Genomic DNA, 18,531 nt, shown 5'->3' on the forward strand with positions numbered 1-18,531 from the left:
ACCCTTTCTAACGTTTCTTACCCTAGCCTATTCCAAAATAGTTCCTAAATCCTCAAACAACACTGGTCTATACCAAAGATGTTATGCATTTGACTGATATGCCAAAAGCTTATGAGTCGATGGAACATGAAAAGTTACTCTTAAGCCTATTTCATACTAGGTTGGCCCATTCTAGTGCTCATACTCCAAATTGGAAGCGTGGCGACGCCGTCTGCACCCATTCTATGGCAGCTTTTACTTATATAGCCATTTTCAGATGTTGCACTCTCTAAAATTTGAACAACGTGATGTAGTGCTTGCTCTGATACTAATGTTAAGTATCTAACCAATACGCCAAAAGCTCCAAAGCTAATGGAACGCAGAAAGTTACTTATACTAGGTTAGTTCAATTTAGCACCCATACCCCAAAATAGGCCCCACCAAGATCATAACAGATATGCCTTTTCTTATTTGTGCTTTTGCCTTGATCAGTGCTAGTTTACTTGAGTGACATCAATTTGTTGAAGACAAGCCCTTGTTCACAACACGTACTCGGTACTCCCAAGTAGATGAAGTAAACAAAGAAAGAGAGAAATTAAGCGAGCGTCGGCTTTGCAGTACCTTTCAAACAGGGTGGAGAAGCCATATCATATCTGACCTTAATGGCCTAAAAATGTCAAGAGGCTACGTACCCTGATTTATTTATTTATTTTCCTTGATTTTCAACAAGAATAAACAGGTGGCAAAATGAATGGTAGTAGATATATGAATCAATCTGTCCATTCAAGACAATGCAGAGGGCACAAAGGAAATGTGGTCAGCCGGCAACAATTTTTTTTTTTTTTTGAAAAATATAGAAATTTCATCAATAAAATTTCATGAGCATAAAGCTCTGAAAAATCATAGCCAAAAGTTATGAAGGTTACAAAGTTATAAAAATGACTTCAAACTTTCACTAACCCAGGTACAATTACATTTAAGGAACATATATGCTTCGTGCAGACTAGATTTAAGACATGAGTAGCCCAAATACCAAAAAAAAAATAAAAAAATTAGAAACTAAAAATTTGGCCGTGAGAGTTAAGCTCCCACACCGATGTATTCCATTCTCAACCCGAAGGCCAGGACAAACAAAATAAAAAAAATCATAAGCAGTAGTGGAGGAGCACGGCATTATAGACATCCCTTCGGAAGACACGCCTTGGCCGAAAAAGACAATTAGATTTAAGGTTGAAGAGACTAGATCTAGATCTAAATCTACAAACAAGATTCGAAGCAACCCGCCAGATCGAAACGGTGACCAGTAGAGCCTACAGAGAAGACACCAAGCACTGCTACCTTGAAAGGGGAGGATGGGAGATCTAGATCTAAATCTTCCCTCCTCTTGAAGTTCTTAGTGTTGTCTAAAAAAAAAAAAAAGAGAGAGAAATTCTAGAAGGAAGTCAGCCGGCCACATTAATTTGGAAGAAAATACTTTCTTTCTTTTTTTTTTAATAAAAAAAATAGATCTTCACTTAACATTTATGATCCAAATGACCCACCATTTTCAGTCACATAACATGCATGTGAGGTTTTAAAGTATCACATAGCGACCTTCATATGATTGTCCACCTTCCAAATTACACAAAGTTTGATGATGGGAAAATGCATCTTGTTGTGTATCATGTTCAATGCCTTGAGCAGAATAATTGATCACATATATATAATGAGGCCAATTACTATAAATTCTCATGGCAAACACTTTTGGCTGAAAATTCTTTTCAAATTCATGCTTTTCAATTAACAGAGCGATTAAAGGGTGTGGGCTCAATATATATATATATATATATATATATATATATATATATAAAAGACATCATGGATACTTAAAATTTTCGCATATTTGTCCTTTCATATGAATAGTTGTTCCGCGAGATGAACTCATCGTAGGAAACAAGAATCTGGGAGACAAGTGCTATCACCTTCTCTTTTCTGAGATTCGATCCATATACAACCAAGTCAAATTGAATACTTTCAATACACCATAAATGGTGGTGATTCAATAGCCTTAAGGAAATCTCCAAAATGGATGGGTATGCATGTACTAGACTAAGAGTTCGACTCTTGAAATGAGAATCATCAATCCTATTAGTATTAGTTGCATTGAGTTCTATTGATGCCTTGATAAGACTGGGCCAGATTATAGCTTAGTCAGACTTAAAGGAGTACCTGCGATTTTCACACCTCCTGTGCGGTTTTTATGATCACGTTCAAGTAAAATAGCAAAAGTTTACAAACTTGTGAAAAATGAGATCTTGAAAGTGTTCTATAATTTCTACCTTAAATATAAAGTAAAACTAAGTACCAGATCGATGTTGTTCCATTTATAGTTCTACAACACAAAAATTGCTTTAGATGTCATCCAACAAGGGAGTTGGAGATGGCATTCTAATTCTGGAATGCGTAGTTTATATGACCTTCAATGAAAGTCGTTTAATTAGGTTTTCGAAATGTGTGCCTAAATTCAGCTTCTGGCTGGTTATTCAAAGTAGTATCACTAGTACTAGAGATAACTGTACTTCTACAGAAATACTGCAGAATGTAAAGGGAATTGCTTAATACAATATTCTTGATTTATAGGCATAGGCTGGAGACTGGATTTTTGTACTGCAGTAGGCTATATTCATTATGTAAATGAAAGGTGCTTTAAATTGGCTAGGGCAGCTCTTATGTGTGTCATGTTTGACTGGAGAGAAATTCTTGAATTCACCTCAACTGTTAGAAGTGAAGAAACCATTTTCACACCATAAAGGAGGTGATTAGGGAGAGGCTGTTTTCATTCATATATATATATGTTCTTTGTAATAAACTGTTAACCTAGTCATGTGTTCATGTGGAAGCTAATTAAAAGTGGCCTACGGAGCAAGTACTTTAACACCAAACTGTACGTTGCAGGACAAGAGAGGTTATGAAATATCACTTTCAATCCTCATATCAAGTTGGGGAAGCATGTGCTGGAGCATCAGTGATTTTGCCCACTTGAGTCTATCAAATACTAGCTAGACTGGCAAGGTGGAAATAATGTTAATTTCAAGATATGTTCCAAAATGTTTCTGAGAAGAGTTCTATTATTCTTGTTCAACTTAGAAATCCAACTCAACCCCAAGTTTTTGCTGTACTTTATGAAAATTGGCATTTAAATTGCTTACATTTCCTCCGGTTTTAATTTGGATGTGAGACAAGTGTTTTAAAAAAAAAAAAAAATCTCATTGTCAATGCATCATCACAAGGACTGAGTGGCATGGAGTGGAAAGACAAGGTTTTGGTGATAGGATTCCATATTGATAGATGATGCAAACCTAGCCAGTAGTTGTTGATTTCATGAAAAAAAAAGGATGAAAGGTATAAATCGGCCTTATCTTGAGATTTCAAGATCGGATGATCAAGACAATATTGGTGGTGTTGGAAAGTCCATTCAAAGGGATACAAATTTATATTTCATGAAGATTTCTAAATTTTAATGTTTATTAGGTGAAAACAAGCTATAAATATAAATACAAAAAATTGTTTCTTGAATATGGGGAGACAACATATGACTAGCTATTTATATGAAAGGGAAGGCCTCATGCAATGTGTAAAAGTATTTATGTTAGAATACTTTTCAGCTCTATTAATTATACGACTTTCAAGAAGAAAAACTCTCTCCTTTTGTCTTTTCATTAGAACAAAAGTGAAAATATATATCCTTATTTAGAAACTTTTTTCTCTTAGTATGCTATTATGTTAAATTTAGAATGTGATTACTCTTTCCATTCAACAAAAAGGGAGATTTTTATCAAAATAAAAGAGATCGAGCTCACAGCACATGTACACTGCTTTCATCTGGATTTAGGTGGCTAATGCGAGCCCTAGATGGGTAAGCATATACAGCGATTGGCTAGGGCAGACTAAACCTGTCGTGAAGTATCTGACCCACAAAAAATTGGGACCACTTTGTTAGAAAGAGTGGCAATGAACCAACTGAGGAGGTATTGATCCTTCATTTCCCAAAGCACGAACTTGGGATTGGGAGCATCCTTAGTGGGATTAGGAATGAATTTGGATGGGCACGGCTCAGCGCTAGCTATCAACAATGCCCATTAGATCATTATTGCGAAGTATAGGACGAAACTAACAGACACAAACTAGGCAGTTTTGGTCGTCTAATTTGGTAATCACAAGATGGTTGATGTTTGGTATGGAGAAGGAGATAGCAACAGTGTTGGTAGCGAAAGTGTTGCTAGCTAGACTCGACCATTTGATGGAGAAATTAGATGTGAACTTTGATACCATATAAAGAACTGTTTTGAAAAGATTAATTCCAAAACCAAGTAGTAAGTTATTTATATAATAAGCAGTGGCGGATTCTTATTGGGGGTGCTGCTAAAATTTTTTTTGGTGTCCTAAAAATTTTCTCCACCCTAAAAATTTGATAATTCACACAATATATGCATCACAAAAAAATATCTATAAAAGTTCATAAATATATGCTCAAATTGATATATTAGAAATGTAACATGTCGGTATTATATCAAAAAGACAGAAATACAAAAAAAAAAAGAAAAGAGTCTAGAACTGCACTTTATGGTCTCTTACAAGTACAAAATCATCAAGTATCGAATCTAAATCGAAGTTTTCAACAATTTTCCTTTTAATATAGAGAACTAAACTATTTGCAAGAAAATCATCCTCTATTTTGTTGCGAAGTCATGAAATTGATAAAATAAATCTCCACCATACAACCTCAAGAAATTGATAAAATAAATCGAAAAATCTAAAATTAAAACTTGGTGAAAGAAAGAAACTAAAACAAAAATCTAACATAAACACGACTGAGAGTCAAAGAGGAGGAGTTACTTTGAGCACAAAGTCCAACTCATCTGAGATAGAAAATACGAAACAGAGAGAGAGCGTCTAAGCATCTTAGACTTTGGGCAATTGGGGTTGCCGTGTCGTCTTGGGTATTGGGTAGGTAATTTTTTTTTTTTTCCACCTAAAAAAAAAAAAAAAAGGCATCCCCAATGCATCAAGTGGCTCCGCCACTGATAATAAGAGATATGATAGAAGCTCAATTGAGCCCTATCTAAGACCCAACTTTTCCTTAGGTGGTACAAAGTTAGATAAAAGTTATGTCAGGTTCAAAATTGAAATTTTAAAAAAGAGACAAAAATCAAAATATATGTCTACAAAAGTTAAGTCTTAGATGAGGGTCGGTTAAACCCTATCTTATCTCTCATGTAATACAATGCGATCAACTAGAGAATTCCTCTCCCTTAGAAGCACAAATCCTTATTTGGCAAATGGTCAAAGCTCAGGGGAGTCCAAGAGAATTTTCCGTTTATTATTGTCCTTGCTTGGTCAAAACCTAACATTTAACACTTAAGAACAAAAAAATAAATAAATAAATAAAGAAGAAGGAAACCATCTGATATAAAAAAAGCTTGCAATCTCTCTTGAGTCCTCCTACTTTTACAATATCTGATATTTAAACTCAGACAGTGTCAGAAATCTGGTATGAATGTATGTACTAAGTAATTGACAGATCTCTACACCTTAATTAATTGCTCTAATTTTTGGATTAGATGCCTTAACACAGAATAAAAGCTTGGTTTATATATATTATTAGTTTATTGCCTATTTGGCTTCGTAGGTTGCTTTTTGTACTTGTGGTCTGGTCTTCTTGAGATGGGTGTTGGAAAGTTCCACGTGGGTTTGTTGTGGACTTTGATTATGTGTTTATATACAATTCTTAATCTTTTAATTTGGATGCTTTTTAAAAATGAAAAACATATTACCTAATTTACTATTAGTTCTACATGGTATAAAAATGAACTTAGAAATCTCTAAAGTATGTCAAAATAACAATTTACTTCGTACAGTTAAATTTTGTCAATTGAATTAACAAATTCCGATAATATAATACGACACGTAATAATTAATAGAATCATGATACGCATTTTATTTAAGTCAGTGTTACATTATTAGAATTTATACTTTAAAATTTTTTGTGTTCATTTTAATACCACATGGAGCTAATTATAAATCAGATAAACTAGGAAGACTGATTTTATTTCTTCTTTTTTTTTTCCCTTTTAAAAATTATAGAAACAGAAGAAATAACATGTTTCTTTCTTTTTAAAACAGAGAAGTTTCCTAGGATTTGGGTACAAAAGAAGAACAATATTATGGAGAACAAGGCTGCCTGGATTAAAAAAAAAGAAAAAAAAAAAAAAAAAGAGAGAGAATTTTTCATTTATGGGAATGATTTTCCATAGAAATATTCTCTGCGTTCACATTGGTAGATCTGATCCTTTCAAAATGTGGCCCCTCAAAATAAGCATCAATAATGAGAGATTTGGTGAGGATATGATTGCCAAATAGAAGGGCTGTGAATGAAGGTGTGCAATAGTTAATGTAGAGCTGGTAGCATGTGAATAAAAACACCCCCTTCTTAAATAATTGGTCCCAGTGTCTGCATATTTTCACGTGTCCTGCCATCCCGCTGCCGTTAATTGCACCATCATGAGCGTCAGCTACTCCATAGGATTCTAAATACACCATATGAGACCAAAAACAAATTTCAACTATATATCTTCTTTCCACCCCCATTTGCCTCTCTTCCCCACTCTCACCTCAGGGGCGTGAATGTCATCTATCCATAAACATAAACCAAAAGCATAATTACCTTATAATTAAGATTGATTGTAATCACGTTTAATGGTACGTAATATTAGAGCTAGATGTTTATTTTATTTCAATTAAATAATATTTCAGGTGTTTAAGCCAACAAGCGATGAGAATATTAAAGTATTAATTAAATAACTAAATTTACTATTTCTTATAATGTCACACTCAAATTGATACTTTTTTTCTTGAGCAAATAGAAATGTTATACTTAGGGCTGTGCGAATTCACCGAGCGCCGCCTACCGACCGAGTTTCGACTGTGACCGACTAGATGACAGACGGGAGAAAGCATGAATTTTTATATTCCAAATTTTTCGGTGCGGTAGGTGAAAGAGTTTTTTCTAGCCGAATCGACTTCAATCACCGACCGACTTTGCCGACCAATTTTCCATTTTTTTCACTTTCCGACATTACCAACCGCCATTCGGTGACGGAACAAAAAGTTGGCGGAATAAGTCGGTGAAATTTTCGACTTTACCAACATTGTCGGTGCAAAATGCGAGAACACAATTTTTTCTATCGACACCGACATTACCAACCGACTCTCAGTCCTAGTTATATTCATTGCCACATTTGGATTTAATTAGAATATCTGAGTTGGCGCACAAGCTAGGGGAGGGAAAAGAATGTGGGAGATTTAAACTAGTGACTTCTGCTTCATGAGGCGTGGCCATTAGCCGATTGAGCTACCCCTTGAAAATTTTTTATTTTCATATGTTAATCTTTTGGATGTATGGAAGTCAAATATGTGTACGGTTCATATATGTTTTTAAAATCTCTAAACCAAAATATGAATTTGATCAAGCCTCCTTGCTTAATTTCATTTCCTAGTAAAGTTGATGTACCTAACAACGGTGTATATGATGTTATATTATTTAATTTATTTTAAAGGAAGTGAGAACATTAATTTCGTATACTCATTAAATACACCAACTTCAAATGAATCTGATGATATCCATTTTAAATAAGGATCCCATGTATATATAGTTTCCTCGCAAGATAGACGTGAGATTAAATAGTTGCACCGTATATGTAGCCTCCATTTGCATTCAATAATTTCTACCCATTGAAGAGGGTGACTTCACTTTCTTCTTAAAGGGTGTGGTGGGATATCTTTTCTATTCCATGATATAGGACAAAGTCCTTGATAAATGAGAGAGAGAGAGAGAGAGAGAGAGAGAGGGGTTGGTGGATGGGAGAAGCTAGGTAGGTTGATGTTTTGTAGTGTTGTTGCTAGCGTTTTTCTAGTTTACGGTGAGGCGGGGGAGAGGTAAAGAAGAAGGAAAAACACGCACAAACACAATGTTTGATGGATTACCAGACCAGTTCCACCAATTCATAGTCTCAAGAACTTCACTTCCTCTCCCTCTCTCCTTCCCTCTCCTCGCCTCTGCATCCCCCAACACCTTCCCTGCAGCTGCCTACGATCCTTACGACAACAACCCTTCTCCTCCTCCTCCTCCTCCTCATCATCATCATCATCATCATCAACTCCCCCTCCAGCCAAACCTCTTGCACCCGTTGCACCACCAATCCCCTCCTCCCCACAAACACCATGAACAGAAGCAACAAAACAACTCGGTGTCTGTGAATTTGGAGATTGAAACAGATCATCATCATCATCAGAGATCAATCTCTGAGCCCCTCGATCCATGGAGTAACGATGAAGTCCTTGCACTTTTGAGAATCAGATCTAGCGTCGAGAATTGGCTCCCAGAATTCACTTGGGAACATGTCTCAAGGTACATACACACACACACACACACACACACATATATATATACATACACTTAATTATGCTGTCTTTAACACATTGGTTGGTGCAGGAAGTTAGCAGAGCTTGGTTTCAAGAGGAGTGGAGAGAAGTGCAAGGAGAAATATGAAGAGGAGAGTAGGTATTTCAATAACAACATTAACTACAGCAAGAACTATAGGTTTCTTAGCGAGCTTGAAGAGCTATATCATGGCGACCAAAAGACGGAAAAACCAAATGATCATCATCATGACCATGAAAACTTGAGGGGGCAGAGTTTGGAGGCAGAGGAAGAGGAAGAGCATCGGAGAGTAAGAAAGAGGAAGAGGAAGAAGAAGTTTGAGATGCTTAAGGGGTTGTGCGAGAAAATTGTGAGCAACATGATGACTCAGCAGGAGGAAATGCATAACAAGCTTCTTGAAGATATGGTGAAGAGAGATGAAGAAAAGGTTGCAAAAGAAGAAGCTTGGAAGAAGCAAGAGATGGAAAGGTTGAACAGAGAGCTTGAAAGTATGGCTCATGAACAGGCCATTGCCGGAGATAGACAGACAACAATCATCGAGCTGTTGAAGCAGTTCACGTCAACTCATAATTCTTGCTTTGAAGAGGATTCTCCACAAAACCCTATTCCTACTTCTTCTCATCATGATGTCATCAACACCCAAAACGACACCAAAACCCTAGCACGCTCTCAGATTAACCCTAATTGTTTGAAAGACGACCTCGGAAAGAGATGGCCGAGGGATGAGGTTTTGGCGCTGATAAACCTGAGATGCAGCCTGTATAGCAATGGCGGCGAGGCGGAGAAGGAGCAGACGACGACAAAGGCTCCTCTGTGGGAGAGAATCTCGCAGGGGATGTCGGAGATGGGTTACAAGAGGAGTGCGAAGAGGTGCAAGGAGAAATGGGAGAACATAAATAAGTACTTCAGGAAAACCAAGGATGTTAACAAAAAGCGGTCGGTTGACTCAAGAACATGCCCCTATTTTCATCAACTCACTGCTCTCTACAGTCAAGGCACGCTCGTGGCGCCGTCGGAGGTGCCGGAAAACCGTTTGCCCTCCACCGCCGCCTTGAAAAACCACTCGGCGGTTTCAGAAATCGTGTCTGAAGGTGAGAAAAACATGGTTCAAGTGCCATCTTTTGATTTTGAATTCTAAATAAATAATTGTTATGCATTTGTGTGTGTTATTTAATTATTGTATTTTTAAATGATAATGAAGAAACTAATAAAACGTACGGTGCTACTACTACTACTCCTACTCCTCCTTTTCTTTTTCTTTCTTTCTTTCAAATTATCACCCACTTAGTTTCATACGTAATACGATACCGCATGTTTTAAATTTGTATTTTTGTGGGCAGGCACCGACATTTTGAGAAATGATTTAGTTCTTGAGTTAGATCTAGCTAGATAGTTTGGTTTTATGATTAATTTCCATTTATGTTTAAGAATTCTCCTTAATTAGCTGTATTAGGAATGAGGACATGCTGTATGTATGTATATAATAACAAGGGGGAAAGAATTCTGAGAATCCTTGTCGGCTGAGGAAAATGATAGCTTTTTTTTTTTTTTTTTTGGCTTTTTTATGAGTAATATATCTACTATATCTACTTTGTTTGTTAATAATATGTTTTAGAGTGTGTTTTTTTTAAAAATAATTAATTAATTAATTAATTAATTGCTTTGTAGTATTTAGTAAGTGAGGCTACAGCCTACATAGTACATTAATTTAAAACCAACAAGAGTACAGCGACAACACGAAGGCACGAAAAAAATAATTGTTGTGGTTTTGGGAGGGAGAAGGGTCCCACCACATGCCCCCACTGACCCAAACGTGGGCCTTAGACGTATACGGTGAATGCCTCCAAAACAAACCTCATAAGGAAACGTCCGGTTCCTTGTCTTTTTTCTCTCCAGTCCTCCCGTGGGTCCCACTGGCAGTTGCAGGGGACACATTGATCCACTGCAACACATCAACGTCACATGTGATGGTCTGGCACCCCCCTGTCTACATGCGTCCAGAAACAGTAAGTGGGTGCACGTGCATCGGTGGCCGTCGATGATCCAACGGCTCCTAGCTGTTTCTTTCACGCTTTTGATCACCTGGAGGTCAACTTAAGATGTATCTACTGTTTGACTTCACCTTTTCTTTTCTTTTTTTACGTGGGGAATGAATTATTACGCAGCTCTGGCAAAGAGTTTTGACTTGGAGTCGGTTAAACTTCTTTTTAATTATGGGAAAGTACACGTGTCAGCATGACGTCGAATGATATAACGTGACCTGCAATGTTCTCCATATAGTTGCGTGCACAGGATTCTTACTCTACGACCGAATCAATTTTGTGCAGTCCTCACATGCATTAGATATTATCATGTGTCATGTTGTGCATCTCTGTCTGGAGAGTGACCTTGATGCCTTGAAGCCATTGGGATTTGGGATGAAATAATAATAATAATAATAATCTCAATTTAAAAATTAAAAAAATTCTCAATCTAAGTTAATCCTATTATTGATAAAGTGGGATTATATTGGTATGCATAGGATATCTTGTTTTCTAGTTTTTTGGATTCTCTGTTGCTCTGAAGAATTTTCTTCAATTCGCTTAAGTAAATAATTGTTGGAGATATTTATATAATTAATTATTTCGTTACTAGTTTTATTGTTAATTAGCATTTTAATTATATATTGTTTACAAAAATAAATTGAGTCTAAAATTAAGATCCCAGCCAACCTGCAATGAGTCCTAGTTCGCCATATTTGGCCTGTACGAACCATAGGCATAGTGGACCAAAATTAATTTTTGGTCCTTTATGTAGAGGTCTAACTCTTCATAGATTGAAGGGAATTGAAAGATGTGACCTTAATTTTCTTGGAGGAATGTTAGGTTTATAAAGGGATGTGGCATAATATGATTGAAAATGAGATAACTTCAAATTTTAAAAAACGTAATCATGTTATGCCACGTAACTTAATAAACATTTTTGTTTTTTTCGTAAAACCTTTTGAAAGTCTACCATTTCTCATATCCTAATCTTGGGTCAATAATTTAATAAAAAGAAACACGCATAAAGGCTATATCATGCAACAAGGAATGCAATACAAGTAATTTTCTCAAAACTTAAGTCTACACACTCAAGAAGCGAGGTCCAACACGTAACAAAAATTGTAGATTCGGGTTTTGAATTTAATATCTTTGATATCATATTAGATCACAGCTCGCTCAAAAGTTTAAGGTGATAGTAAATGTGTTGTAGTTTTTTCAACACCCATATTTAATTCTAAGTTCTACAAGAGAAAGAGAGAGTGAAATTAAATCTAAGCCATTAAAAAAAATTACACTATATATACTAGAATTTTTTTACAACACTTAAAGCCAAATCCATCATATATAACAACGTGATCGTATGTGAAGTTGGTAGTAGTGGATTATTTTTCTTCTTATGCTCTTTTCTATTTTGGGGTGATACAATATGTTATATATATATATAACTTACTTATCCTAATCTAAAGAGACCTAAAAGTGACGTCATGTGGGTCCACACCGAGCCCAAACTCATTTTTGGGACCTACTCGCTATACTCAACTTGGGCCTCGCTGAGTGATGAGCCAGGCTCGACCTAATAAGTAAACGAAGGGCCTTCTATGCATGCAAATGAGTTATTTTACTTTTTACTAGGGTTTTAATGCTTATCGGATTTGAATCATGTCAAAATAGTATGAGTATAAGGTCAAAGCCTTTAACTTTAACCTTCTAATTTTGTATTGGGTTTATGGGTCATGTAAAAAATTGTCAATCATTATATCGTGTGTCAAGTTCGAGTCATGTCGAGGCAGAAGTATAAGACTATATGGGTTAATCATAACTTAACCCATTTAATTTCGTGTTTGGTTCATGTCGGGACTGTGGATTATGTCAAAAGTTGTCAGCCCTACTTTCTATCATCATTTTTTTTATTTTTTCTAAGCAAATTGGAAAAAGGTTATGTGGGATCAAAATACTAAAAAAGGGATATACTCCAATCCCCAACAACAAACTCAAAAATGAAAAATACAATGTTGCAGAAAATAAAACCAAATAATATAAAATTGGTCAAAAAATAACTTGATCCTCATATTGCATAAAGTAATAATTAAAGCAAAGTCAACAAAGACGAGACTCATTAGCAAGTATCTGAAACGACAACCAAACAGTGCCGGTGAAAGATAAGCGGTAATAAATTTCAAAACGAACCGATCTCCAGTAGCCAAAGTCTCCACAAGGAATCTAGCAATAGCATTTAAAATTGGCAACAGAAAAGAAATTAATAGAAGATCACCATTCCATCAATTCTTACAACCAGAACATAGTTTTTGGTTCCTTCCGACATGGCTACATGAATGAGAAACAAATAGCCCTCAGGCCTCTCACAGTCACAGCTGTCTCCAATCTCATATTTGCCAATTCCTTAATTATCACTAGAGAGTACTGTTGAGGAACATGTCAAGCATGTATACTTTGTACAGTGACTCTTCGCACGTTGTCTATTTGACTACTTTTTTCTCTATAGGACGAACAGCAACCACCAAAAGGGACTCTTCTGTCTTGTATAGGATTTCTCCTTTTTCTTTTTCTTTGTCTTTTTGCTCAAACAGCTCATTCCTGAAGCAAATATAGATTGTAATTAGTTCAAGTAATGTTTCTTCATGTGTGAATCAAAGGGTCATCTTGAAAATATCTCATACAGATCACATACTGTATTGTTATCATTTTCCCCTTCAGAATCTTTCCATTAGACAACTGGATCAGAATATGAGGCTGACTGGTGCAGATGGTGACTTGTCAATATGGGTGCCACTTTCTAGCTTGTTTCTGGTCATGTGAATATGGGTAGCCACTTTCTCTTCCAGCCAATATAGATATTACAAATAAGGCAAAAATGAAAACAAATGAAGACTGCTTTGTTTCCCTTATACCCAACTTTTCCTTAATTACTCACTCTTCCATCCTCTGGGTTCCCTCTGAGCCTGCATATGAAGATAACATTAATTATGTACCTACATTTATGGGTGTCAAGCCGTATTAAATCGCGTGTTGATTCATATGAATATAGGACTATATATGTCAATTTAAATCCGACCCATTTAATTAAACGACTTAAACATCTCAACCCTAATCTACTAATTTTGTACTGAGTTCGTGTCGAATTCATAAAAAATTGCCTACATTACTTGCATTGTAATCTACATTGATGCTCGAACTCTTTCCTCTGATCATTAAGTTGCATTTAATAACAAAAAAATACATAATATCATTGTCATGGAAGTTATTACAATGCAGGTGTAGTAGCTCTTTGGTAAGCTACCCAAAAGTTGGGGGTGTTTGCATTTACATTTCACGAGCTATCCTTTTGTGTGGCCATTTAATGGGCAATGCACCTTTGCATGATATTTTGGTATATATTGCAAAACATTAATTTATGGGTATTTTTATGCATTTATACCCTTTATTAGGTTAGAAAATGACATACTTTTAGTTGTATAGTAAAAGCATCGATCATAAACCACAAAACCTACTCCCACGTACGTACGTGTGATCAAGAATTCCCTCCTTTCTACGTCGTTATAGGGAGTTTTTGTTACTTGGCCTCTGTCAATGATTATCAATCGTCGTTAATGCAAAATAAGAAGTGATGATCACAATCAAAAGGTCTCCATCGGAAAGTTGTAAATTGGCGCTGTCTGTAAATGATATTCCAACTCAAGCAACCACCACAAGTTTGAAATTTGGAAAATTTCGGTCTGAAGTTAGGAATCCATAAATAAGAAGCCGCTTAATTAAACACGACACGTCGGCCGATGTAAAGCTAGCGTTTACTCTTAATTTGTATAATGGATTACATCTCTAATTCAACCAATTGGAGATTTTGGGTTACAACTTTTAGTCATGAAATGGGGTTCTTCAAGGTGATCCCGGAAGGTGATGGTCTTCAAGTTGTATAGCACCGATGAATGATGAAAGAAATTGGAGCATGTATGAACATCTTATTGAGAAAACTAAATGGGTATTTAATTGTTTGAGTAAATGGAAGGTTAACCATGTCAGACGAAATCTAAATGGTGCGGGCCATTGTCAACATTGTCGGAATTGTTTTTCTAATAATATTTTCGCTCGATTTCTCTAAAAAAAAAAGGGTGGGGTGCGCCGGGGGGTTGTGTATTTTGTGCTTAATTAATTAATGCAATATTTGATTCCCTTTATGATGGATTGGGTGGTATCATCAATTAGTATTAGTTGAAAAACTGGAACCATTGAAGAGCCAAAAACGCGTCTATCTACCATAACGCAAAAAGAATAAATTTCCGAACAACATGGCAACCATCAAAACCCATAAAACAATTGCATCCTTCCTTTGTTATACAATTTTAAGCATTTTATTTTTATTTTTATTTTCACATGGAACCCGAGCTATGAGCATAATTATCTCAATTCTGGTTGTTTAGAGACTCGATGCTCAAGGAAGTAAACACATGCAAAAATAGTAAACCTTGTTTTATGAGCCATAAATTAATGCTTGTTTGAAATTATGTGTTTGAAATACAAATGCCATGTTCACATGAAAGACTAGCTACCATATTATGTAATCAAGAAAAAGGGTGTGTTTACTATGTTGTGATGTGATATATAAACAGTGGTGATACGAAATGTTATGTGTGAACATGTGTTATTTTATGCTATACTAACTTGACCTTAAGGCATATTATATTTACATTAGATTCTTGTGATATGTGTGGCGTCTCACATTACTTGAGTATGAAAATTGAGATGTGCTTATATGTATATTTACACCCTTCATGACAACAACGTGTTTTAAAGCCGTAATGTTGTATTTCGTATCATTTGTATCCATGTGTTTTCTAACCAGGGTTGATCATTTCGTATACTGCTTTCATGTGGCGTTTACTTACTAAGTTATGAACTTACCTTTGTCCCCTTGTACAACATTGTTTTATAGAGGGCAATGATTTTGAAGTAAGACAAGAGGAACTGGAGGCAAATGTGACTACTTTTTTTTTTTTCAACATATCCGCACAATGGGAGAGAAAGGAGAGAGAGGGATTTAAAATTTAAATTAATGACATTCGTTTCATGAGGCGTGATTTTCAGCCAATTGAGTTACCATTTGAGAACATAGATGAAACTACATGAGTCGCCATGATTACTATCTTAGATTTCAGCTTGGGGGAAACTCTAGTATGGGCTTAGGGGTGAAAAGGCTAACTGCTAATTGCTTTTGAAGGCGGTTAAGAAAAGTCGTTTATCACTTAGGCGATTATGGTTAGCAGTTTAGTTTTGAAAAAACAGCTAATCGCCTTTATATATATTAACATAAAACAACGTCCTTTTTGTGTTTAAATATATATAAAAATCTAGAAATGATGTCGTACGTAGTAGGGTATTATTATACTACCATAAAAAAGACGTCATTATGTTTTTTTTTTTTTTTAAAAAAAAAAAATCTTGAACTTTTTAACTTTTCTTTAAAAAACGATTAGCAATTATTAGGGTTATTAACCGCTAACTACCAGTTAACCACATATGCGGTTAACGAATTTTACTAACCGCCTAGGCGGTTATAATTAGCGGTTTTAGCCAATGATCACTAATCAGCATTTTCACCCCTAAGTATGGTTATATAGACATTGAATGGCACTTAGTGCCCGCCCTTCCCTTTTGTAATGTAATGGATTTATTTACCATTCCATGAGGACATGTATACCTTAATTTAGATGCTCTAGGAAATTTGTTGATGACTTAAGATTTTTTTTTTTTTTAATTTATCATTTTTTTTCCTTTTTTTTTTTTTGGGTCTAAGCAAGACACATTTTCATGGATGACCAAAGATGAATATCAATCTTGGCCTTTCACTTTTTTTGACTTGCCAAAGTTTACCTTTTGTAAGGCAATCATATGGTTGAACTTTTCTGTTGCTAATTGCAAGCCATCTTTGATGGTGGGTTTGACATGGATCTCAACTTGTTAAGGATAGTGGGATATAATTAAAGCCTTATCTCTACTTTTAACAAGCATAGGAACTTCTTGATTCCTTTTATCCAACCTAATTATGCCCTTAATAAGATCTCAACAAACAAAAAGGAGAACTCTAATCATAAGCAACCTTTCTCCAAATAAAAATCTAAGCCATGTGAATAACAACTGAGTAATGCTATTTAATACTTAGTTGATAATCCGATAAAAGAAAAAAAAAAAAACTCAGTTGATAATATGACGGTAAAATTTAGTTATTAGATTAACCCTTAAAAAAAACAAAAAACCAATAGTTTATTTTTATTTTCACGTCATTCTAATTGTATGTAACACATTGGTTTTATATTGAGAAATGAGTAGTCTACACAGAGATTGGGTGGTTTATAAGAGGTTTTATTCGCTAGATAAAACTAAGCTTTGTAAGTAATTATAAGAAATCTCTAATTTGACTAGTCTTTTTAAAATTATAGCGTAAATTTGACTAGCACATTATAACGCTCGACTATATGATATTAAAGCACTGCATGACGTAACTTGTGTGAGAACGTCAGGAGTCTAAGAGGGTTTGGAATTGGGATATGATATCTTAAGTATGCTGTCTTGGCCGCCGAGTAACCAAACACCCAATCTTCTGCGGGACCCACAGTCCCCCCACACCCCAGACGACACAGCACGTCCGCCGGGACCCCACGGCCGACAGGCCACAACCCACAGGGAGCTGCCTAAAACTTGTCAATTGCAAAGGGTTCATTTGGCAATTCGAAAAATAACAAGGGTGTATTGGTCTTTTTATATGAATAAGAAAGAGCCCGATAATAAGCCTCGTGATTGAGGGCAATTGTGGGGGAGGGGGGATGGCGAGGGATCCACTGTATTTTGCTTGTCGGCCTTCCTACTTACAATTACAAATATATAATAATAACAATAATAATAATACAAGTAAATTAATTAATTTTTTTTTTTTTTGGGTCCAGTGGATTAAAGGAACTTGTCCCCTTGCATACAACATATCTTCATTAGATCCATCTAATGAGATAAATAATTAAGTTTGAAGTTATAGTTTTTTACTAATTAATTATATTATTCTTTACATATGAGTTTAGTTAAATAATATGTATATTTTGTCTGTTTTAGAAATCTTAAATAAGAATTTTAATTAAATTAATTTCAAGTTGAGCGTGATCAACTTAATAATTTTTTTTCTTAAGGAGACTTAGAAAATCAGAAACCTCTTCCATCATCGTCAATACTTTAAGAATGTCTTACCAATATGTGGGTAGTTTTCTTACTTTTCTTACAATATGCTTTAAGACGCAATTTGATTCATATCTTTGATGATATGACAGAAAAAAATAAAATAAAATATTCACAATGATCTGAAAAACATTGTATAGGGAGCTTATTAGCAATTAGATTGCATTGAAACGTGTACAAATTACAAAAAAAAAAAAAAAAAAAAAGGGGTCGTATGCTAAAATCTTTAGTGGGGAAAATTAGGGGTAACAATTTGTAATTCTAAATTGCATTCAAGTTGTATTGAGATATGGGTATAAGAGTATAAAGGTAAAATTAAAACGACATTTTTTTTTTTGAATTTAGTATGGCAAGCATTTCATTAATGAGCAAAAATCTTAAATTTTGCGATCAGCAGTTACAATGTCACGAAAACAATGAGGAGTTTCCTCTATATGAAATAGTTCGTCCGTAAGAGAAAGTGTTTCATTGGCTAGCCAATGAACTACTCCATTATTCGCCTCCCTTCTGACAGAGTTTACATTCTAGAATTACAAACTATTTAATATAACAGTACTAATTTAATTAAATAGATTAAACCTTTCAATTAATAAGTTAATTTCGTGTTGGATTTGTATTGAGTTTATGGGTTATGCCAAAAATTGACAACTCTTATGTTACCTCTCGAATTCAAATCCTGTTAAAACATATGTATAATAAGACCATATAAGTTAACAATTTCGTGACCTACTTTATTAAAAATGTTAAAAATTGCAGGCATGCATGATTGCCTTAACATTTTTGTAAATCTCTTTTGTTTAATGTATATTTATT

The 18,531-nt window shown here is 35.1% G+C and overlaps 1 protein-coding gene across 1 annotated transcript; it reads left to right on the top strand.

Annotated features, from left to right (window-relative positions):
• The first annotated feature begins 7,812 nt into the window (after positions 1 to 7,812).
• LOC132172150 (trihelix transcription factor GTL2) lies at positions 7,813 to 9,968 on the top strand. The gene is made up of 2 exons (XM_059583600.1): positions 7,813 to 8,425; positions 8,510 to 9,968. Exons 1-2 carry the CDS (start codon positions 7,986 to 7,988, stop codon positions 9,594 to 9,596), a joined length of 1,527 nt encoding a protein of 508 aa, XP_059439583.1. The 5' UTR covers positions 7,813 to 7,985; the 3' UTR covers positions 9,597 to 9,968.
• The last annotated feature ends 8,563 nt before the right edge of the window (positions 9,969 to 18,531 follow it).

This window comes from Corylus avellana, chromosome ca2, assembly GCF_901000735.1.
Source record: "Corylus avellana chromosome ca2, CavTom2PMs-1.0".
NCBI lineage: Eukaryota > Viridiplantae > Streptophyta > Magnoliopsida > Fagales > Betulaceae > Corylus > Corylus avellana.